Source organism: Castanea sativa, chromosome 11 (genome assembly GCF_040712315.1).
Source record: "Castanea sativa cultivar Marrone di Chiusa Pesio chromosome 11, ASM4071231v1".
In the NCBI taxonomy this organism is placed as follows: Eukaryota; Viridiplantae; Streptophyta; class Magnoliopsida; order Fagales; family Fagaceae; genus Castanea; species Castanea sativa.
Window position 1 is genome coordinate 68,759,889 of NC_134023.1, and position 24,491 is coordinate 68,784,379.

Below are 24,491 nucleotides of genomic sequence, written 5' to 3' on the forward strand. Positions count from 1 at the left end.
GATGATTCTTTCAAATTTTTAGCAGGTGGATTGCTCATGAAACTTCAACCTTCATATATTTGCATTTTGCAGCACAAAGCCATAGAGTGGGAGTGCCATGTTTTTGGCCATTATTGCAAATAGTGCCACGAGACCCCTAATCAACCTATTAAGATGAGCAGCACCAATGCGCACCCTTAGTATGGTAAATCACTCTACAAGTATAAGTGCTTGTGGGGTGCGGGGTGCGGGGTGTGGGGCAAGGGCAAGGGCCGAGGTTCAAGTATTCAAAGAGGGAAGAGTTTCATACACATATAATTAGATTAGGCTAAAGTAGAAATTCTATTTTGTATAAATTTTTTTTTTTAAAACCCTATTAAGATGAGCGAACAGTTAAGAACTTAATGTGTCCCAAAAAAAAGAAAAACATTTAAGAAGTTAAAAATGGTACTACACCTTGATTATTAAAAAAAAAAACACCCAATTAATAGTAGCAGTAGACTAGTAGTATAATATATGAGTGTGTGTGTTAAGCCAGCAACCACTGAAACGGTAAGCAAAAAATAAGTTGGTATGGAAAAAGTGAGGGATAAAACTAAGAATACAATTGTACTTAGAAAAAGTGAGGGATAAAATTACTTAAGCTAATTCAAATGCACTTTTAGGGTCCGTTTGGATAGAACTTATTGCTGAAAACTGAAAACTGAAAACACTGTAGCAAAATAATTTTAAAATGTGTAAATAGTACCGCGGGACCCATTTTTAATGAAAAAGTAGCTGAAAAGTAAAATTTGTGGGTCTGTGAACAGTGCACGAATGCACTGTTCACATGGAAGACTTGGTCAACAACTGCGGCTGGGAAGGAAAAAAAAAAAAAACCTGAAGGCTAGACGCTGGACGCAGCCTCCCAATCCAAACACACGCTTAGTCTATCTTGAAAGATGGGACGAGGGGAGAGCAAGAATCAAAATTCAAGTCTTCATTACTCACTTAGACTCTTAATAAGCTAGTAAAATTTATCTCATATTAAAAAAAAATATTCAAATAATGTAAACTAAAGAGATTGAGAAGTAAGAAGGAGAAACTTTACCGCAAAGAAGGCCTTGATATGGGTTCTTGTAATCTTAACGTCAGCCTTCTCATCATGAAAAACATCCAAGAGTATATGCATCAAATCCTTTTTATCTTCTCTCTCGCCTTCATTTTTGCACCTTCTCACTTCATGATCCTTCAACACCCTCTCCAATAACTCATCATACCTCCTAGTCAAATCTAAAGCCTGTTTCCCAAATACCCAAAACCCCAATTTCTTGAAAGGCCCCAACACATCCCCAAAGCACATCTTTGCAGCCAGCTTAAAGGACTCAATCACTAGATCTCTAATCTTTTCTGCCTCTCCTTCTTGCTCCAAACAACTAGTACTCATCGCTATCCTGCAAGTCACAGTGTTTGTGAACTTCATCACCTCAACACCCACATTAACATCCTCTTTCTTCCTTGCACTCTCCAACATTCTCTTCAACAACCTCTCTTTTTCCTCACGCCGAACAAAGAGGGAACGCTCAAGCTGTTTTGTGGCAAGAAGTTCAGTCACACAGAGTTTCTTCATGAACCTCCAGTAATCACCATATGGAGCAGTGACAAACCCTGAAGTTCCATAGAGTAACTTGTCAGAAAAGGCAAATCTAGGCCTAGAAGCAAAGGCAAGGTCTTGGGATTTGAATATTTCAGAAGCAACAGAGGCTGAAGAAACAAGTAGGCAGTGTGATGCACCAAAGCGGAGATAGAGAAGAGGGCCATATTTGGTAGATAGGTTGTGGAGGGATTTGTATAAGGATGGACCAAGAAGGTGGAGATGACCAATGATCGGGAGGGCTGGTGGGCTAGGAAGGTGAGAATTCGTGGTTACCTTGATGGGTTTGCTGAGAATGGATCGGATTAGGAAGGTTGTGATGAGAGATGCAAAGAAGAGGAAGGCATAGCATTGGATATCACTAATGGTGGGAACCATGGCTAGATTTTTTTGACCACTTTTGAATACGTTATTGTTTATTTTTATTTTTGCCAATTATAGTAGTGGCTTTTTAGCATATGAGTTATCTTTTATTATTAAATTATTTATTGTTTACAGTGTTGATTGTTGTTTACTTGTTTTGGTAGGTATTGACAGTGTGAAATGTGAGGTGAGGCTTATCATTGAATTTTTTGCTCTGCACATTGTCGTTGTATTGTGAGGTTACGTCACTATACTATTAAAATATTTGCACTTAGGTTGCGTTTGGTTAATATTCAGCTTATTTTTACTAATATTTATGAGTCACATTGCACTTTTTAGTACTGTTTATGGATCTCATTATTTCAGTTATCTTTTAGCTTTATCTCTAGTATTTTCAGCAAACAGTTTTTAGTTTCAGATAAATAAGTTGTTCCCAAACGGACACTTAGGGATATTGTTTATTTTGCTAAAAACTGAAAATTGAAAATTGAAACTTCAACCACGTGAGATGCTATTAGATGAGATCACACCACCATCTTTCTATTTTTATTCTCTGTCTCGCTTGCTCTCTTTCTCTCTTTGCATTTTTCATTTTTGCCAATGTTGTTTCTGTATTTTTGGCCTCTTGAAGTATTCAGAGGATGTTTTTGCCGATGTGCATTTGGCATGCATTTTTTCTACCTACGTTTTTGCGTTTGGATTAATTTTGTGCGTTTTCCTTTTTTTATTTTTGTTGAGAACGGTTTTTGAACATGAGTGTTGTTTGTCAGTGGGGACCTACTACCTCTTTGACCAACAAAGTTTGCACTGAATGTGTCACATCAGTGGGTCTTGTACACTGTTCACGGGATCCACAAACCTCTTTTTTCAGCAACTTTTTCATTAAAAATAGGTCTCACAGCACTATTCACACATTTAAAAATTATTTTGCTATAGTGTTTTCAGTTTTCAGTAAAATAAACGGATCCCAAACAGACCCTAGCTCAATCTTAATTTTCATCACTTAATTCTCAAAATCAGTGGGCCCCCATCTCAAGAAATTATGTTTGGCTAAGGTTTTGTTTTCAATTTTCATAACTTAGAGCATTTGCAGCAATGGAGCTAAATAGTTATATAGCTATTTTAGCTCCACCAAAATATAAGAAATTACCTTCCAGCAGTGGATGTATAGGTTTTTTTTTTAGCTTTGAGCTATAGTGCACATGTATCTATACATGTGCATTGTAGGTCAAAAAAAAAAAAAAATTCCAGCTTAAGATTAAAATAATACCACTTGCTCCTTTTTTTTTTTTTTGTTCTTTTATCACCATGCCTCTCTCTCTCTCTCATTCACTCTCATCTCATCATCTAAAGCTCAAGCTCATTCTCTCAACTCCGGTCTCCTCCCTCTATTTACCGCCTCCGGATTGACTCGTCGTCAACATCGCCGCCACCGAAGCTCGACGTCACCGATCCACCAGCCGATCAACTCTCTTAGCCTCAGACCCACGCTGTCCCAAGCTCTCAAACTCTCTCAACGTCACTGACCCACTCTCTCAAACAGAAATTTCACAACACTCAAACCAAAGCATCACAAAACAGCTGAACAATTAATTATAATTTTGATTTACATGATCATATGCAAACACACACACATCAGTAAAGAAAGCAAATTGAGACCCATATGCAAACACACACAAACCCAAATGCAAAATCCATCGGCGAAGGATGATGGATGAAAGGAGTTGGGCTTCGAAGATAGGTGAGGAGGAGGATGAATCGGGTCGGCAATGGTGTGTGGGTCAGCAATGATGTGTGAGCTTTGATGTGATGGTGCGTGAGTAGCGACGATGGTGTGTGAGCTTCGGTGGCGGCGGTGAGGAGGATGATGAATCGGTGAGGATGATGGATAAGGAGGATGATTGGTGAGGATGATGGATGAATCGGTGAGTTTGAGGATGCGAGAGAGGTGAGAATGTGAGAGCTTTGAGAAGGAGAGAATGAGGGTGAAACAGAAATGGCTGGGGGCTGAGTAAAAAGAAAAAAAAAAAAAAAAAAAAAAAAGGAAAGAAATATATATTATTTTAATGAGAGTGGGAATAAAAAAAAAAGTAGTATTTGAGTTTAGGTTTGAGCTACAGTAGCGATTGCGGCGGTGGCAGCGGCAGCAGCAGTGGTGGCGGTAGTGATTGCGGTGGTGGTGGAAGAGTCGGTGGTGGCGGCGGTAACAGTTACAGGTGGTTGTGATTGTTGTTTATTATAGTAGATATATTATTTTATTTTAGTTAATATATATTTTTTATTGTAGTAGATATATTATTTTATTATGATGTTTATATTATTTTATTGTGTTGAAAGCTAAAATAGATCCACTATTGCAACATATTTTGTAAAGTGAATAGGTAAAATAGATAAAGTAACTTTTTGTAAAGCTAAAAAGCTAAATTTTTAACTCCACTGCTATGGATGCTCTTAAAACTCAAAATTTTGAGTTTGATTCACTAAAATTGGGAAAAACTGTTTGAAGTTTTCAAGTTATGAAAATTGAGTTAGTGTAGTATTCTTGTAAATATTTGCATTTGTGTGGGACCCACATCAGGACCTGTCTCCATCTAGTCAGAACCACAGCCACATCTCCCAATGGCTCCCTCTCTTTTTCTTCCTTCTCATTCTCATTACTCCAAAATTTGAAACCACACCCACTCTTTAACATAAACCTTTTTTTCACCTTCATCCTCTCTCTTGCCCTTTGCATTTTTTCCTCCTCTGCATTTGAAGAACAACAACTGCCCAGCCGAAGCTAATAATCAGTGGAGAAGTTAAAAAAATATTGGTCTAGCAGTATACATTCACCATCTAGATTACTAATAAATGCAAACATGTCTACCAGTTAAAAGAATGAAAATGAAATAGCCCCTCAAATCTTGCGAAATCACATTCCAATATATATGCTTATGTCCCCTTAGACCACCCTTCCTAGGGATGGCAATTTTTCCCGCCCCGCTTAACCCACCCCTCCCCGCTTTGTCCCGTGCGGGTTTTTCCCGCCTCGCAAAGGTGGTGGGGCGGGGATGGGGCAAGATTTTAGCCCCATGCCACGGGGCGGGGCAGGGATGGGTTTAGACTTTTTAGACCTGCCCTGCCCCGTGTTGCTAAGTGTTATAATTATAAATTTTTTATACTCTAAAACCCTCTATATTAAACAAACATATCAATATTAGCTTATTTTATTCTACTCAATGTGGTTCTCTGCTTTTATTTTGTTATGTATTATACTATGAGATTTTTTTAATTTTTTATTTATGATTGTCTTGTTATACAATTGGATATATTATTCAATTTTTTTCTAAAAATTGATTTGATGGGATAAATTTAGTTGTAATTTCAACTATATTTTTATTAATGAAATAAGTTTCATCAAAAAAATTATACTAGTTGTAGGAAAAATTAACAAAAAGTAGAGCTTTACAGGGTGGGGCGGGGCTTCGCGGGGCCCTAAGGGGAGAGAATGGGGTGAGAATGTTTTCCCCGTCATGCGGGGCGGGGTGGGGATGGAGCAAGACAAAACCTTGCGGGGCGGGGACGAAAACCCCATCCTTCTGCCCCGCCCCACCCCATTGCCATCCCTAATTATCCCTTCCTTACAAAAAAGGTATTAAAAAAAAAAAAACTATCATAAACCCACACTAGTGTTATATCTTGGTACCCTTCTCAACCTCCAGTTGAAATAACTCTCAATCACTGTAGCCTCTCTCTCCCTCTCCATGAAAAGAACATCCCATCACCTACCACAATACCAATGACCCACACCAACAACAAATAAAACCCATAATCACATTAATCCCAAAATAGGCAAAACCCATGGCCATATAAAATCCAAATCGAAAAATGGACCAAAAAAAGCTTAAAATGGGGTCCCAAAATCAAAAAATTTTATCATCAGTGAACTTGAAATTTTTACAAAAAGTTGCCTAACAAAATGAAAGAGTACAAGGGACAAAAGTGAAGAAGCAAGAGACAAAAAATGAAACGGAATGAGGAGAGAGAAATCATAGGCAAGGAAGAAAAATGCCATTCTAAAAAGGATGGTGCGTGGGCACCACCATGTAATTGAAAATTTGGCTTTAAGAAATAAGATATGCACCCGAAAACTTGAACCAAACAAAAATTTGAATTGAAATAAGGAAAATTTTCAATTTTTACTAATTTAATATATTTATTTATAATTTAAATAATTATTAAATTAATTATGACGTTATTATGGTTCGACTTCAGTTTAACTCTGGTCTAATCTTAAAAACTTTGAACCTCTTACTAAACGGTCTGGGTTTCAAAACCATACTATTCAGGGAGTTAATTGTTAATAGAAAGTCTTCGTGTGTGTCCCATTATCATGTGAATATGAGATTGTAAGTTTGAGTAGTAGCTTGTTCCATTATTTTTTGGTTGACCTGGACTATGTCAAATTTGGATTTAAGTAAGCCCTAGAATTGTGACTTAAAAAAAATATTAAAAAATGAGAGGATAATGTATCAAAGTCCACTAGATTAGATTAGAGTAGAATTCTATCTAGTAAAAAAAAAAAAAAAAACTTCCTATATCAGATTTGTGTTGTACTAGTACACAAGAATTTTGTTTTTATTGTTTTGTTTGCAAACTATAGTAGTGGCTTTTTAGCTTATGAGGTATCTTTTATGATTAAAATATTTGTTGTTTACGGTGTTGTTTACTTGTTTTGTTTGGTATTGACTTTGTGAAATGTAGGTGAGGCTTATCATTGAATTATTTTCTGTGCACATTGTTGTTGTTTTGTGAGGTAAGATTACTTTACCATTAAAATATTTGCACCTAATTTTTGTCCATAAAAGGATGGATAATAACTTACTATCCACGGCAAAAATCTTATATGCACTGGACATATAAGATATTATCTCCTATTTAGGAGTTTAATTATTAGAAGTCTTTGTATCTCATTATCTTGTGAGTTTGAGATTGTGGGTTGAGTAATGGTTTGTTCTATTATTTTTTAGGTGATCTTGTACCATGCCAAATTCGGGTTTAAATGAATCGGGATCGTGACTTAAAAAAAATATATTAAAAAAATAAAAGATAAGAGGATAACGTGCCAAATTCCATACATGTCTAGACTCTAGAGTACTAAAAATCCTTCATGATCAAATTTGTGTTGTATTAGTACATAGGATTTTTTTTTTTTTTTTTTCAAATTATAGTAGTGGCGTTTTGGCTTATGAAGGATCGTCTATGATCAAAATATTTTTTTACGTTGTTGTTTACTTGTTTTATTCAGTATCGACTTTGTGAAATATGAGGTGAGGCTTATCATTGAAATATTTTCTGTTCATATTGTTGTTGTTTTGTGAGGTAAGGTTACTTTACCATTAAAATATTTGCACCAAGCAGTTGTTGCGCATAAAAAGATGGTGGATAACTCATCATTCAAGAGGACTTTTTGGTATGAAGTCTTTGTGTCATGTTATCTTGTGATTCTGAGATTGTGAGTTTGAGTAGTGGCTTGTTTTATTATTTTTGAGGTGATCTTGTGCCATGTCAAATTCTGATTTAAGTGAGTTCAGATTTTAGATTTTTTTAAAAAAATACATTAAAAAAAGGAGCATAATGTGTCAAAGTCCAAGTGACAAGAGTATTGAAAAACTTCCAAGATCAGATTCATGTTGTACTAGTACACAGGAATTTGGGTTAAATGTGGTTGAGAGTTGCTATGGATATAGTATTTCTTCAAATATGGTTGAGTAAAATATAGGTTTGACTACAATAATGAAGCCTAGTCTTACTAGTTTAGTTTTTGACAGTTCAAATAAATATGACCCTAATTTTTTCACATATGAAAAAAAAAATTAACAAAAATAAAAATAAAAATAACAATAGGCCTAGAAGCAAAGGCAAGGTCACGGGATATGAATATTTCAAATGCAACAGAGAGTTTGTTGAGAATGGATGTGATGAGAGATACAAAGAAGAGGAAGGTGAAGACTCGTAGTTGGCTTGGTGGGTTTGTTGAGAATGCATCTTATTGAGAGGGCTGTGAAGAGATATACAAAGAAGAGGAAGGAGTAGCATTGGATTTCAATCAAGAGGAAATTGTTTTGTTCTTAATAATTATAGTGTTGAAGTTCACTCGTGTCTATATTTTCTAAAATTACAATATATATAGAGGTTTTATATTGTTTGAATAACAGTTTTTGCTGTTTAAACAACACAATACGTATTTTCTCAACATTTAAACAACATTACTAGAACAACACCCACATCACATCCCACAAAACCCACAACCTCCATCACATACCCACCAAACCCACAAAACCCACAATCCAACCCACAACCACCACAAATCATGGAGGCAGATCAGGAGAGAGATGAAAGATTTGGCAGCTTCTGTCTTTAGTGTCGTTGGTGGCTTTGGCTTCTTCAGCTATGAGAGAAGGAGATGAGAGAAGAGAGTGGTGAGAGAGGACAGAGAATAGAGAAGTGATGAGAGGGATGATCAGAGAGAGAAAATGAAAGAAATTAATAAAAAATATTAGCACCTTGCTACCGTAAGCTGCTAGCAGGGACGGACCAAGATTTCAATTAAGAGAGGTGGAGATAAGCGCCAAAAAAAGAAGAAAAAAAACTTCAAATGCGCATCCATATATTATTAACAAATTATTAACTAAAAGAAATATACAAAATTATTTTTTCTTAATATATTAAAATGTAATTATCTATCAAAAAAACATAAAACACTTTTGCTTTTTAATACATTATCTATGAAAATAAAACTTGACACTATGAATTTATTATGCACTACCAATAAGCAATTTTCCTAACTTTACCATTTTTATTCCTTGAAAGTTGAATCAATGTTCCTCTTTCTATTACTTGTCTCTATTATTGCATGGGTGTTTCGAGATTCTCAAATATATATATATATATATATATATATATATATATATATATAAAATAATTGTTACTTTTATATAAAATAATGAATTTCATTTCATTTTTAAAAAAAAATCTTAAATAAGGTGGGATTTAAAAAAATATTTATTTATAATCTTATACACATTTTATATAAGATTTTTAATTTACTATTTACTCATGGCAATCTTGTAAATAAACAAGAATATAGGATTATTTCTTAAGTATGAAGTTTCCTTAATCTCTCCATTGCTTAACACGTGTTTTACTTTTACCATCAGATCTCTTTTTTCTATTTTCACAACCAAATTTCTTCCTCACAATCTCTCACCAAGAAAGCAATGTCAGGATCTCAAATTAATTCTTTACTCAAATTAATTCTTCCTCACAGTCTCTTTTCTCTACTTTTAGTCTTCATCATTCGACCGTGAATCTGAGCACTCTTCTCTTCTCCTTCTCAGAATCTTCTTCTTCATGTCCTCCGTGCTACAGTAAGACAAAGATCAAAGAATTCCATAAGTAAATAGTAAAGGTCTGTTTGGATACCAATTATTTTGCTGAAAACTTATTGTTGAAAATACTGTAGCAAAATATTTTTTATTCCTGAAAATACTATTCACGCGTTTTTCATCACTTGGCTGGCCATGAACAGTGCCATGAGACCAGCCAAGTGACATGCAAACGCACGCAAAACGCCACTCTACCGCTACGCAAACACACACTAAATTAATTCCTGCAAGATAGACTGAGAGGCACTCACGCCCACACTACCACGCGAGACCCATCTTCCTGCCGATTGCTCAATCTGCCCAACCCAACTTTGTTGCTCCAGCCTCCACAATTCACTCCACCACGCGAGACCCATCTCGACCTGTTTTGTTCGTTCTGGTCAATTTCTTCATTTTTCGCCCGTAATTGTATTTTACCTTCTTGAATGAGTCGAAACTTGGGCAAACTTAGTGTGCGTTTGCGTAGCGGTAGAGTGGCATTTTGCATGCATTTGCGTTTCACTTGGCTGGTCCTATGGCACTATTCATGGACCAGCTAAGTGATGAAAAACGCTTGACCAATATTTTCAACAATAAAAAATATTTTGCTACAGTGTTTTCAGCAATAAATTTTCAGTTTTCAACAAAATAAACAGTATCCAAACAGATCTTTAGTTGCTGTCTTGACTACTCTCTATTTTTCTTTTTCTTTTTTCATTTGTTTTTTTGTTTTCTTTTTTCTTAATAAAATTTGGATTTGCATTTATTTTTTTTGAGATTTACGTAGGCTGGGTTAATGGTACATAATTTTGAAGGGGACCTAAGTTACAAAGTAAAGGGGGCCAAGTATAATTTTTTTTTTTTTACTGAAAAATTAACCTACTATTTTTTTTTTTTTTGAGGTAGGGGGCTCGGGCCCCCTTGGGCCCCATCTGAGTCCATCCCTAGCTGCTAGTAGTAGCACTTACTATAGAAAGGTGCTAATAAATTTTAGATTTAGCATCATTGATGCAGAGGGTTTTTTGTGGTTTGGTGCTTAAAATAATTTTTTACATCTTTGATATAAATGCTCTAAATTATTTTTCAAAAAAAATTATTGAAAATTGAAAAAATTTTATTGGGCATAAAATTTTTTCCTTAAAAGTACATGGATGATTGGTTTGGGTTTGTCTCATATTCGCACTACTTTCTTTAATTGCTTCACATGATAGTTGGACTCTTGCGTGCTTTTAAGTGGGGTCGAATCTCAGACAAAATATAGTAGTACCTTCCAGATCGAATTGTCTTGGATTTTTCTAACTGTTGCATTGCAATCAACATTTTCAATATTGCCGTAAAAAGTGAGATGGTTTGGTCCCAAGTCCCAACCCACAGGAACAGGGTCATTTGTCTTTGTCACTTAATAAGTAGTGTTATATTTATTCAGCCAAAATTGTCTTGAATATGAGATGTACGTAAAATTGGAAATGTTAAATTTTAAAGAACATGTTAATTAACCAGAATATTTAACAAAAGTGTTTTGATTATACCTTAGCTGTGTGTGAGGAAATTAAGTAATATCTTGTCCTCTGCATGTATTGAAATACAAAACTGTTTGAGGTCCCCTTACCATAGCTCGCTTGAGATTTTTTTTTTTTTTATTATTTATTATTTCTTTTATTCATGTGTTTTCGTGGCCGTGTGTGAACCAGGTAGGCCCTTCTACTAAGCTAATTAAGCAATTTTCTAAAGCCTTCGAGTGAAAGGGGGGCCCAAAGTTTTGAAAAAGAAGGACTAATCAAGAAAAAAAAATCGGCTCTAAATGAAACCCCAAAATTTTTTACCTTCTTTTGACCAAAGAATAAGGAGGAAATTCTTTTGTTTAAACAAAATCAGTTGTCTAAAAAATAATATCATTGACCTCTAGACAAACCAAAATTTAACTAGATAAAATACAAATCTATTCTAAAAATATTACTCACAAAATAATCATAAATAAAAACAAATAAAAAATATCAAATCTAAAATTTGCCCATACTTTCTCTCTCTCTCTTGCACTCCACTGTGGACTGTTCACTACTCTAAAATCCCTTCTGTTGGTGGCTTTACTTCTCCTCCTATCTGATCACGTCTGAGGACCTGCGGTATAGTTTCAGTCTTTCACTCTTTCCTATCTGTTTTTCCTCCTAATGCAAACTGTGAATATGTGATGCGTGGTTTTTGTTTTATCGTGGGTGGACATATGACTTGTGGCTGTGGGCTTACTTTACTTTTCGGCCTTATGAAGTTTTGGTTTGTTTGTTTTTTATTTTATTTTATTTTTTTAAATCTTGCATTTTTAACTTTTTATATATATATATATATATATATATATATATATATATATAAATATTTTGTTATAGGATCAGTTCTGTAACTTTTGTTGTAAACTATTAGAATAGTAATATTGTACTATATATTATAATGTCACGGATACCAAGAAAAAAAAAAAACTTCAATCCAATAATTTGGTAATCCAAACAGCAATTTAATATTCTCTCTTTGTATATGCAAAATACATGTAAAAGCCCTTAGGTGCCCAAGATCAGGGAGCTCTTTGTTATGAGGAAGCCACACAAATAAATCAGAGGAAAATCAAGGTCTAAAGCATATATGGATAGGCTACAGGCAGCGCCCTATAGCTATGACATTATGCGTGTGTAGATCCTTGACAACATAAAGGAAGTCGGAACCAAGATGACATAACTTTGGCGATCATCAAAAAGTTGTGTCAGAAGGTGAATTGTAAGCCCCAACAACAAAGGAATGAGCATTTTCGGGGATTAACCCGCTTCCCATTAATCAAGAGGGCAATTGTCCAGTCCTCTTTTCATGTGGAATTGGTTTAGTAAGATTATACCCAAGCCCGCCTCCATTTTCTTATGTAAAAGAGGTGCTTGATTTATGAATATTCAACCTTCTTTCTTGGATTAAACTCGAAACTCCCGATGAATGACCATAAACCCAAGGAAAGGAAAGAACCGGCTAGATTTTTCATATAATCTCCTCTTATATAGATAGACTAATTATCTCTTTTTTTGTTTCCTACTTCGAAAGTATTTTGGTAATTCCTGTGTATTTTGGGGTATCTTAATAATTTATGAGGGTTTATAGGGGTATTTTGGTAAGTTAAGGCGGTTCTTATGGTAATTTTAGAAAATTATGGGGGATTTGTGCTATTGTTGGAAGTTTTAGGGATGTTATGTAATTGCTTGAAGTTGAAAGCGGTGTTCATGTAGTTGTTGGAAGTTAGGGTTTGTCAATGTTAATATGGAAAGTTGGTATGTGGGCTTAGTTTAGGTTAGTGTAACTGGGTTGGGCTTAAGAATTCTGATGGGTTTAGCTGTGTATGTGATTGGACATAGATTTGTAGGGAGGCAGGCCATAAGCTTGTTAGAGAAATAAACTCCTAGGTCGTTTTAAAGAAATTGGGCCGAGTTGTGGCCATTTCTATAATAGATATGATGGACCTAGTTGGGTCATCCCAACCTAACCAGATCTCATTGAAATCTTATCCCAGTGATATTTCAATGATTTCATGCAATTAATGTCCACCTTTGGGCATACTAGTTGGGCAACCCTCTTGAGTATAATGCATAGCAATTCTTCATTATCAATTGCTACTCCAACAGTAAATAGACGATCTCTTGCTGTTTTGATTCGCTGTAGAAAGCCATTGATTGTATCGTATCCTTATCTGATACTCTGAAACTCCAATTTCATATTCAATATGTTTGCTCTTGATGCTAATGTGAATCATTGCTCTAGAGTATTCCCGACCTCTCAAGCATTATTGATTCCAACAATCATAGAGAACACAGAGGAGTAAGTGTTAGTGGTGGTTGATTCAGATTTTGTGGTTGTGGGAGCCATGATCGTAGGCTCTGATACCATGAAAAATGTCAATGAGAAAACAGAGAATGAAAATCACTAGTATGTAATTGATTAACACAGCTAGCAACTTAAATGAGATATAGTATGGGAGCTCCCTTTATAGTAGTTAGAGAGAGATAACCAACTAGCCGTTAGAGGCCTTAGCAACTAATAAATTGAACTTTCTAACAAGTTATGCACGTGTGCTATATTTGTTTTGACATCGTGCTATATGTGTTAAAACTGTTAAATATACAATCTGACTTCTTCTTTTTTTTCTTTTTTTTTTTAAATATACAATATAAAATAAAACACGACTAAAGTTGATATTAAGCTCAACGTAGCTGTTGAAACTTTTTTTTAAGAGAGTTTGACCCTATGATACTTTTGATAATAGTTCTTTATCATCAAAGTTCAAACCAAGACATTAATTAGTTTTCAATCTAAACGGGAATTAAATCCTAAATCTCTTATTCAATTATCAGAGATATTACTAGTTGAGCTAACTGAAACTCAGGAAACTATTGAAACTTCAAAGGTAATGAGAGAAGAGACCACTTGTCATGGAATTCAATATATATTAACACTTTTTATTTTTAATTTATTGATCAAATTAAATTAAATTTGTTCGACTCCTTACATTTTCTTCACACACATTAAATTCCCTAAAACTAACTTGCCTTTACAAATAAACTTGATCTAATAAAGACAAGGTTTATTTTCCCCCAGGAGTACAATACTGAACATAAAATTACATAAAAAGAATATATATATATATATATATATATATATATATATATATATATATATATATATATTACTGCATATGCTTGTACTTTTTTTTTTTAATTAGAAAATATTTTTGAAGTAAACAAACACACATCACAGAATCAAATGGGTTGAATTTAACAATCGGAAGGCATTTAAGTGGATGAGCTAGCCATGTGAATAAAAGCACCTTTTGTAACTTCAATATTAACCATAGCCTTAGCCTCTTCTCCATCACCAACTACCTTCCAATCGAAACCTTAAACCAATGTTGCAACTGCTATATGTGCGATACTCAACCCTAAATTTGAACCAGGGCAAGCTCTCCTTCCTGCCCCAAAAGAAAGAATACTAAATGTTTCATCTTGTTTATATTTCAACTTTATTGTTTTTCAGAGGAAACCAAAAACCTCTCTGGCTGGAACTCATTTGGATTGCTCCATAAATCTGGATCTCTCATTGTGGCATACAGTTTGTCCATAGAATGATCTCCGATGAGGTACTAGTATTTCGGACAAAAATATCCTGGTAGAAGTGCAACATTTGAGTTGATGAGGGAGACATATAATAAGAGTTGAAAAAATTGCAGATAAATCACTAATTTGCATGCTTGAACTTGTCAAAATTTTGTCTAGCAATTAATTTATTCATATTGAACTCAAGGTTAACTGAAGCTTATGTAGCTATTTGTCAGGTATTACTATGAAAAACTTGTCACATTTTGATTGAAGCATAGTCCTATTTGAAGTTCTCCAACATATTTTTCTTTTTAGATAGGTAAGTGTGAGCATGAGGAAAGTCTGGACATGGATGTTTATGATAAAGCAAAGTATTTGTATGGTGTGTAGAGTGCTAGATTAACAATGACAAGGTCTCTAACAATTTTTGGCCTTCATTATTTGTGGATGTATACACTCACAATATAAATAATTTCATGCATTGCAACCAAAATTACACAGAGTAGTCTGTGCACTCTCACAGCTAGCTTTTGTATTGTAGTGTATTTCATATAAAATGAAATGTGAGAGTGGTTTACAATTTTTTGTGTAAATTTTGTTGTCCCTAGTCAAACTCTTTCTCCAATGCTTTGGAATGGTTTGATGTGACTTGCATGTCCTAACAACGATTCATGAAACTCTTTCCTCCAAAAAAAAAAAAAATACCTTCACCAGGTATATATTTTTTCTCTCTCATAATTGGCGAGTCCCACTCTCCACCAATTATGAGAGAGAGGAAACATATTATTGGTGCAAGACATAACTTCTCATTTTCCCCATCGCCATTGCCCTCTTCTAGGCCCAATTAAACAATTAGACATAACTATCTCAGTCCCTAACCCCAAATGGCTTGTAATGCCGTTAGATATTCTACTCTCTCATCCTTTTCCCTGAGTATCTCTCTTCCTTTTCTAGCTTTCTCTGATTCAAATTAGAAGAAGATAAAAAAAAAAAAAAAAAAATGAAGAACGCAGCTTTTCTCAGAGAACCAAAAAAAAAAAAAAGAATGAAACCCAACGACCACTGGCGACCGACCATCAGTAAAATCCACGAACCTAGAACCACAATCCACAGACTGACCACAGACCATCAACAAAAGCCACAAACCCATCAACAAAACAATGGCATCGACATCAGTACACAAACCCTAAACTTTGTAACCATCCACCACCAATAAACCTATAATCAGTGATTCAAACCAAAACCCCCAATGATCAGACCAAAACCCAGAATAAATGATTCAAACCAAAACCAAACCTAGAACTAGTATTCAAAATAAAACCCACAGAACCGAAACCCATAAACCTCCAAAACCGACGCACAACAAATCCGAAATCCTCTAACACTAATCCTAACTAAAACTCAAACCACTGCGAATACACTGCTACATCATCACTGCAAAGGCGAAGAGAGAAGAGAAATCTGCAAAGTGAACACACCACGAAAACACCACTACAAACACGAAGGGAGAGGAGAAATCAGGATACCCACACCAAGACGCCATTGTGAAGGAGAAAGAAAGAAAGAAAGTAGAAATTAGAGAGAAATGTGAGAGAGTCATTGGAAGAGAAGAGAAAAAAAGAGAGAGATGAGAGGTGAGACAGAGAAGAAAAGTAAAAAGTAACTAACGGCTTGCAACACCGTCTAAGTATTAACCCAAACCTTAAGGTGTTTTTGTGAAATTTACCCAAAATTATATATATAGGAGAGAAAAAAAATAGTGATTTAATAAAACAGAGAAGTAAGTATTGAAGCTGACATTGATGTGTGTTTGTTAAACTAATAAAATTGAGATTTTTAAGTCAAATTTGGCTAAGACTGCACTATGGCTAACATGAATCCTCTAAGACCTTCATTTCCAATCTTACTTTCATAAAAAATCAATTGATATTTTGACATGATGATAAAGAACCATCATAATAAAAGCATATATTATAGATTTAAATCCAAATATATTAAAAAATAATAGTAAAATAAAATGAAGTACTAGCACATACATGCTTTATTATCTATATACTATTATCAAATTTACAACAAATTTTTAGTGCACTAAAAGAGATGATTGAATAGAAATACGATACTAAACCTATATAAAAAATAAAAAAATAAAAGTCTGATGCGGGATGCAAAAGCGTTAAGAAATTAAACACATTTGCTTTTGAAAATAACTTCAAATCCACGAGGGTTCCTTGAATCCACAAGGAAAAAGGGTTCTGTAATCCACTAAAAAAACAATAGACAAAAGTATGAATTTTTATTAATATCAATAATTGTTTTTTTAAAAATGTTTACAAACTTAGATGCCTATTTAATTAACACCTAACCATAACAAGAACCAAAATTTACCTAAAAAGCTTTAAAAGCACCTAAAAGTAAGGAAATAAATAACTTGAACCTAAAATAATGAATTTTAATAAAAACACCAAAATTAAATAGTTGATTTCGTCTTACATCAAAGTCTCATTGCATGCACGAAGCGTGTGTAATGAGGCTAATATTATTATGAGATTAAATTTAATAAGGAAGGGGTGTAAACCCTTTGGTTTACACCAGCCAATAAGTACATACCACATCAGATTTTTACTTAAACTCATAGTAAAATCAATACATCCTACTTCACCTAATAACATCTCAAGAAACAAATAATCAAAACCTATTTCATGTTTCCCTAAAATCTTATATCACTTTTCAGCTCATGCGTCTCCAGCCCATCCTCGCCCAGACCAACTTTTGCCGCCACACTACCTCACCGAACCTCCGTTTGTCGCTGCGCTATCTCGCCAGACCTCCGTCCGCCGCCGCACTACCTCGCGCGGACCTAGGTGATTTGTTCTGATCCTCAAAATTTTTTGGGTTTTGCAATATTTAGATTGATTTGGCCGTTGCTATATTTTGATATCTTTGCGGTTTGGGTATGTTGCTCTTTTGAAATAAAGACAGATATGGATTTGATCCTAGTAGGGACGATATATATATATATATATATATTTTTTTTTTTTTTTGGTTCATGCTATTTTGGTTTTCCAACTTCATTATTTGAGTTCTTCCATTCTTTGGCTGCGTTGAGGCATATATGGAAATTCAAATTGATAGACATAGGTTAAGGATTAAACCTGCAATATATTTTCTGGTTTAATATTAGTCAAAAAAAAGGCTAGTAAAGAAGCCAAATTTCTTAAATTGTTGAGATGACAATGAGCATGCCTCTTACCAAACTTGTCTACCTAGTTGAGCAGCTTATCCTCCCATGAGTCTTTTATGGAGCTTAGATTAAAAGTATTTAAAACATGGACTCAAGATAGTTGGCCACGATGTGGACCCATCCTTATTTTATTCTCTTTTTGTTATTTGTCTCTTTAACGTAGAAAGTATCTGATGAAGTAACAAATGCATCAACATCATTTAAGTGTCTAGCTTCATCAATATGAATTTCCAATGTGTAATTGAATAGGCTTAATGATGTAATTCAATTAGTATCAGTTTGTACCAAGAAATAGTATTAGTTACAACCATGTAAAGTAACAAATGAATCAGAAACAAGTAAGTGTCCAGTAGCATTAATCAGTTTGTAAGGGATTAAGTCAGTTTTGATACGTACATTGAATAAGAGTGCCTCCTGTAAGGGACCAAGTCAGCTTTGATAATTTTATTATGAGCCTAAAAGTTTCCAATCAGATTTTGGTTTTGTAATAAAACTGGTTGCCGAAATTGGGAAAGTTTATTATGTTTTAGATTTTCATTTTGTAATTGAACAAATCTTGAATGTCTCTTCAATTGTTCTTATGAATTTTTCTTCTCTTTTATTTTTTCTAGGTTACATTGAAAATAAATATTTACTCAAATTGAAAATATGAGTGTGAGCATTGAAGAACCTGAAATAATCTCTCTTTGTGATGATTTGGTAGAAGACTTGGTGCCTGTTGAACCGGAAATTGTAGAAGATCAAAATGATGTAGACTTGCCTACAAATGATTTGAATCAATCTTTTGCATCTACATGGCCTTTGGAACCATGTCTTGATATGGTATTCGATGACTTAGAAGATGCTCATGCATGTTATAAAGCATATGCAAGGCGAAAGGGTTTTAGCATTCGAATAAATCATAAACGGTCATCCAAAGAAGATAAATCATTGGTTGGAGTGGAATATGTTTGTTGGAGGGAAGGATTTCGTCATAAAAGTCATGAAAATAAATAAAGAAAAGGTCCAAAACCTGCAAAAACTAGAGTGGGATGCAAAGCAATGATGAGTTCAAAGAAATAAGAAGAAGCACGGATTGTAACTAAGTTTGTGGACAATCATAATCATGAACTTCTTACTCCTAAGAGTACAAGTTTGCTTCGTGGACATAGAGTGATATTGCGTGCCCAAAATTTTTTTATAGATACACTCAATGAGTCAAGTGTACCTATGAGGAAGATAATGTCAGTGTTGAGTAACGAATCTGGTAGTGACTATAATGTTGGTTGTGTTGCAGTTGATGTTCAAAATTATTTGGGCAGTAAAAGAAGAAAATTGCTTCAAGATGGAGATGAACAAAGAATGTATAGCCATTTTACTGACTGTCAATTAAAAAATCCAGGTTTTGTATATGCAATTCAAGTTGATGAACAAGGGCGCATGGGAAATTGCTTTTGGGCAAATGCTAGGTCAAGCATTGCATACCAACATTTTGGAGATGTCATTACTTTTGATGCTACTTACTTAAAAAATTGCTATAGGATGCCTTTTGTTCCTTTTACTGGGGTTAACCACCATCTCCAATCTGTCATGTTTGGATGTGCTCTGCTTGTGAATGAAACAGAAGAATCTTATACATGGTTGTTGAAGAATTGGCTTGAGGCAATGCTTGGACGTGCTCCTTCTACAATTATCACAAATGATGACAAGGCTATGGGCAAGGCAATTGCAGAGATATTATCGAATACAATTCATAGATTATGTATGTGGTATATTTTACAGAAAGTTCCAGAAAAATTGGCTCATATCTATAATAAATATCCACTTTTTCAAGGAGAATTTCACCATTGCATTTATGATACAATCACTATTGAAGTGTTTGAGTTAGAATGGAGTGAGCTTGTAGAGAAGTATGGGTTGGGGGATAACGATTGGCTGATAAATCATTATATGCGGCGTGAAAAATGGATTCCAGCTTATTTACGTAGGAGCTTTTGTGCTGGGATGTCTACAACTTAAAGGAGTGAAAGCATGAATAAATTCTTTAAAGGTTATGTTTGTTCAAGTACAATGATAAGTGACTTTGTGCATCAATATGAGAAACCCTTAAATGCGTGTTATCTAAAAGAGAAACAGCAAGATGTAAAGACAAAAACTTCAATGCCAATTTTGAAAACATGTTACAAGATGGAAGGAGAGGCGGCAAAAGTTTATACAAGAAAGATGTTTATAAAATTTCAAGAAGAGTTATTTTGTAGTAAAAAATACAAGGCATCCAAATATCGTGAAGAAGGAGTGAAGAAAATATATAAAGTGGCACCTTATGGGAAAGAAAGTCCAATTTATGAAGTGTTATTTCAAAATTTCTAAGAAAAAAACTATTTGTACATGCCATATGTTTGAATTTGTTGGAATTCTTTGTAGGCACATCCTAACCATTTTTGTGAAAAAATCTCTTGTGGACTTTCTTCCTCCATATTATATTTTAGAAAGATGGACAATCAAGGCCAAGAATAATATTATACATGACATATTTGGTGATGTCATACAGGTGGAGCCACAAATTTCTTCCGCTTTGATGAGAAATAGTTTATTGCTTCATTTTTTGGAAGTTGCAGAAGTAGGGTCATAGTCAATGAAGAAATATGAACATCTTGACCTAGCTCTACGAAAGGTTCATGTGGAGCTTCTAGCCATGCATGATGTTGATGATTTAGTAAGTTCTGATAATACTATACTAAACAGCCAAGTATTATCAAATCTTCCAGGTGCTTTACAAGACCTTCCGTATGTTCTATCTAAGGGAAGACCTAAATCTTTAAAACAATAGAAAACCAACCAACAAAGAAAAGAAAATGCAGCATTTGCAAGGAAACGGGCCATGTTAGAAGAACTTATCCATCCATCAGTTTTGTACAAGTACAAGATGTATTTGATTTTATTATTAATATATTTTTTCAACTGGATTTTATAATCAATATTTATTCATTCCTTTTATTTGTTAAACATCCTTAGGACTCTTTGCCATCTATGCGGTATCCTCCTACAACGTCAACTTCTATGCCTCAAGGTGCCCACTCTTCATCTTTTATGGTATAACCATTTATTGTTTGATTATCACAAAAGTATAGATTGTCTTCTTCTTTTCTTCTTTTTCTTTTTAATTGTGTTCATTCTAATATGTTTTTAATTTGGTTATACGTTCTTTTACACAGGATTGTTAGATGTCACTCACCAACAATTCCTTTTTTCTTTTTTGAGATAAACCAATAGAATTTTATTGATTGATAGAATAAATCATGTATACAAAAAGAGAGTAGGGAATGAAGGAAAAATTCTGGTTTTGTATCTCATACAAAACCCACAATCGGAAGCAACGAACTAGGATCTATTTCATTCATGATTGATAACGTGCACTACATGAATTTCAGAATTTAAGAACAAGATAGCATACCTTGGTGTGGAGAAATTCAAAACAAAGATTAGAAGCACTTGGGAACACTTTTAATCTTCACTCCAATTCCACTTTACGCCCAAGATGTGTGGTCTCTCAATCGGTTTCAAGGGAGAATGAAAGTGTGTCACACACTCTCTCACACACCGTTTCTTTTTCTTTTCTAATCTCTTCTAAGAAAAATTATGTATGTTTCTTCCTTTATAACTAACTGATTATCTAATTGGGTTGGCCTATTGGGCCTTTCCAATTGGGCTTTAGTGTGTGGCTTGGAGTGGGACCAAAAGGGACCAATAAGACACTAGCTCCAATGGGCCTTGGGCTTTTCCGTCAACTCTTGACAAGTCCAAAGTTACCATTAATTATATTTAATACCACTATATAAATATAATTGCACTCTAGGCCTTATTAATAAATTATATCCCAAGACTTTATTATACACGTAACCCCTTTATAAAATATTCGTAGTAACACAAAGTCATAAATGTAGACTGCCACTTTGTAAATTACTATATCTTATCCTTGAGTACCCGGTTTAATTCTTTAAAGTTATTCATTATATATTTATGAAATCCAATTTCATAAATATATATACTTTAGTAATTTCTTACTAAAGTGGTTAGGCCTAACTCTCTGAATAACTGAAACCATTAAACTTATCTCAAGGGAATATTTTATATTTCTATCAAGAGACTATGAATTCCATTTTGAGAATATATGTTCTATCAACACTAAATGTGACTGCCCAACATACTGAGGTTTTGACCGTCACTTCAGAGCTCACTCCTGATATATCAAAGTAATCTACACTTCATGATCATGTCCATTATTCTCTCAGGATTAAGAGTTCATGCAAATAGAAGTCGTGAGATTTTTTATTCATTTGACAGTTGTTAGGAGAATAATAAATCTCACAGCGGTCCTGTTCAATATGTCTTAACTCTTAAAACATATCAACATATCAACTAGAAGTATCCACTTCCATGATCAAGACAAATCATCTTAGTTGACACGTTATAGTCTTCGCAGATGAAATGCCCAATTTCATCACCGACTACGAACTATAAATTCTGAGTTTACAAAGAACTTGTGATTTACATCTTCTGTGACTATTCACATAAATCACATACAATGCATCTCATAGACTATATGATAATGTCCCATATTCATGTTACCATTATTTTGGATAATAATAAAATAATTTTATCAAACACAATATTAAGTCATACATCATGTCATACATCATGTCATACATAATATCATACATAGCATCATACAATAGGATTTAAGGGCACAAATACTAACAGGGAACACACAAACTAAAAACTTCTTCCCCACAATATGCCATAACCTCAAAAGAAGCTCCCCTGTTTTCCCATAATACAAACAGAGGTTGGCACGGTCAAGCCGAACCTTGTGTATCAGACCACATCTTGAGTAGCAGATAGCCTTTGGTAATTCTCTAATATCGCTAGCGCTCCCTCCATGATTACCTTGGGGTGTGTCTGAATTTTCTCAAAGTCTAGCTTGTTTCTTGCATTCCAAATTGCCCACGACAGGGTCGCCCATTTCTCCATTTCTTCTTTTGTTAGTTTCCTCCCCAGCATCCGAAACAGATGGAAGAAATCCTGGACCTCATTGCTGCTCTTTTGCACTCTTCCCCTCACCATTGCCCATACATTTCTAGCAAATGGACATTCCCACAACAAGTGGGCCCATGTTTCTGGTTGTTGACAACACAGCTCACATCTCTCATCCACTTGTACCTTCCTTCGCCGAAGATTTACCCGTGTAGGTAGTATATTTGAGCACGCCCTCCACATGAAAGATTTCACCTTGGGTGGTACATTCATTGCCCAAATCATTTTCCACCATTTTCTATCTTCTTGTGCCTGTGAGTGCTCGATATCCATTTGTTGTTGAAGTCGCATAGCCACCTTGTACGCTGTTTTCACCGTGAATTCGTGCTTGCTGTTTTCCTTCCACACGAGGCTATCCTTGGTTCGGTTACGACAAAGAGGGATTGCCAGGATATCCAGTGTAGTCCTTAGTGCAAAATTGTCCTCTATCTTCCTCCTATCCCACTGCCAAGTATCCCTGTTAATAAGGTCAACCACCCTTAGCGTGTGGTCCACATCCGCACTGAAGACAGGTTTGTGTGGTAGCCAGTTTGAAGATGAAACCAGAATCCGGCTTCCATCACCTACTCTCCACCTTGATACTCTTACAACAACTTCCCTAGCAGCAATGAGACTCCTCCAAACAAAAGATGGTTTATGACCCAATTCAGCCTCCAAAAAAGAGCAGTTTGGAAAATACCTTGCCTTATAAACACGGTAAAATAGGGAGTGCGTGTGGTGCAACAAACGCCATGCTTGCTTTGCTAGCATAGCTAAGTTAAAAGCATGTATATCTCGGAACCCCATACCTCCTTTTTCTTTTTGTGTACACAACTTCTTCCAATTTATCCAGTGTATTTTCCTTTCATCCTTTGTCTGTCCCCAATAATATTTTGCCAAGGTTAAGTTTATTGAGTCCCCCACTACCTTTGGAATCTTGAAAATACTCATTGAGTAGGTAGGAATGGCTTAGGCAATTGTCTTGATCAAAATCTCCCTCCCGGCTTTTGAGATGAATTTTTCCTTCCACCCCATAACCCTCTTGGTTATTCGTTCCTGCAGCTCTTTAAAAGCAGCTACCTTTGATTTCCCCCCCATCATTGGTAGCCCAAGATATTTCTCACAGTCATTCATAATCCTTGCACCCAACAAATTCTTTATAGCATCTTTCACCTTCGGTTTAGTATTTCTACTAAAAAATAGAGATGTCTTTTGTCTATTAATTACTTGACCTGAGGCAGCCTCATATCTACCCAATATGTCTAGGAGTCGATGACACTCCTCCACTGATGCTTCACAGAATAACAAGCAATCATCTGCAAAGAGGAGATGAGATACACAAACCCCCCTGTACAAGATAACACTCCATGTAATTGCCTGGTTTCTGATGCCTTCTGCATCATTCCTGATAACCCTTCTGCACACAATAGGAATAGGTATGGTGAGAGCGGATCTCCTTGCTTTATACCTCTTGATGGCTGGACAAAATCCTTCGGCTCCCCATTAATCAAAATGGAATACGTGGCTATTCTCACTATTTCCATGGCCAGTTCGACCCACCTTTCATCAAATCCCAACCTAATCATCATTTGACAAAGAAAATTCCACTCCACCTGGTCATAAGCTTTACTAATGTCTAGCTTCACCGCCATCTACCCCTTTTTTCCAGTTCTTTTATTTCGCATCTTGTGTAGAATCTC

General features: G+C 35.0%; 2 protein-coding genes and 1 pseudogene across 2 annotated transcripts; 1 reads left to right on the top strand and 2 right to left on the bottom strand.

The window, feature by feature from the left end:
* Positions 1-31: 31 nt before the first annotated feature.
* On the bottom strand, positions 32-2,114 carry LOC142617758 (cytochrome P450 705A22-like). The gene is made up of 2 exons (XM_075790710.1): positions 1,070-2,114; positions 32-145 (listed from the first exon to the last, which is right to left on the bottom strand). Exons 1-2 carry the CDS (start codon positions 1,988-1,990, stop codon positions 137-139), a joined length of 930 nt encoding a protein of 309 aa, XP_075646825.1. The 5' UTR covers positions 1,991-2,114; the 3' UTR covers positions 32-136.
* A 16,273-nt stretch (positions 2,115-18,387) lies between these two features.
* LOC142617036 (protein FAR1-RELATED SEQUENCE 5-like) lies at positions 18,388-20,350 on the top strand (annotated as a pseudogene).
* A 3,410-nt stretch (positions 20,351-23,760) lies between these two features.
* On the bottom strand, positions 23,761-24,443 carry LOC142617037 (uncharacterized). The gene is made up of 2 exons (XM_075789738.1): positions 24,260-24,443; positions 23,761-24,107 (listed from the first exon to the last, which is right to left on the bottom strand). The coding sequence occupies exons 1-2, from the start codon at positions 24,441-24,443 to the stop codon at positions 23,761-23,763; spliced, it is 531 nt and encodes a 176-aa protein (XP_075645853.1).
* Between the last annotated feature and the right edge of the window lie 48 nt (positions 24,444-24,491).

Bases quoted from the DNA above. Each gene is read 5' to 3' on its own strand.
- LOC142617758 (XM_075790710.1), bottom strand. From the start codon at position 1,990: ATGGTTCCCACCATTAGTGATATCCAATGCTATGCCTTCCTCTTCTTT.
- LOC142617037 (XM_075789738.1), bottom strand. From the start codon at position 24,443: ATGGCGGTGAAGCTAGACATTAGTAAAGCTTATGACCAGGTGGAGTGG. The intron at 24,108-24,259 runs GTATAAAGCAAG...TCCTCTTTGCAG, and splicing joins TTTTGTCCAGCCATCAAGAG to ATGATTGCTTGTTATTCTGT.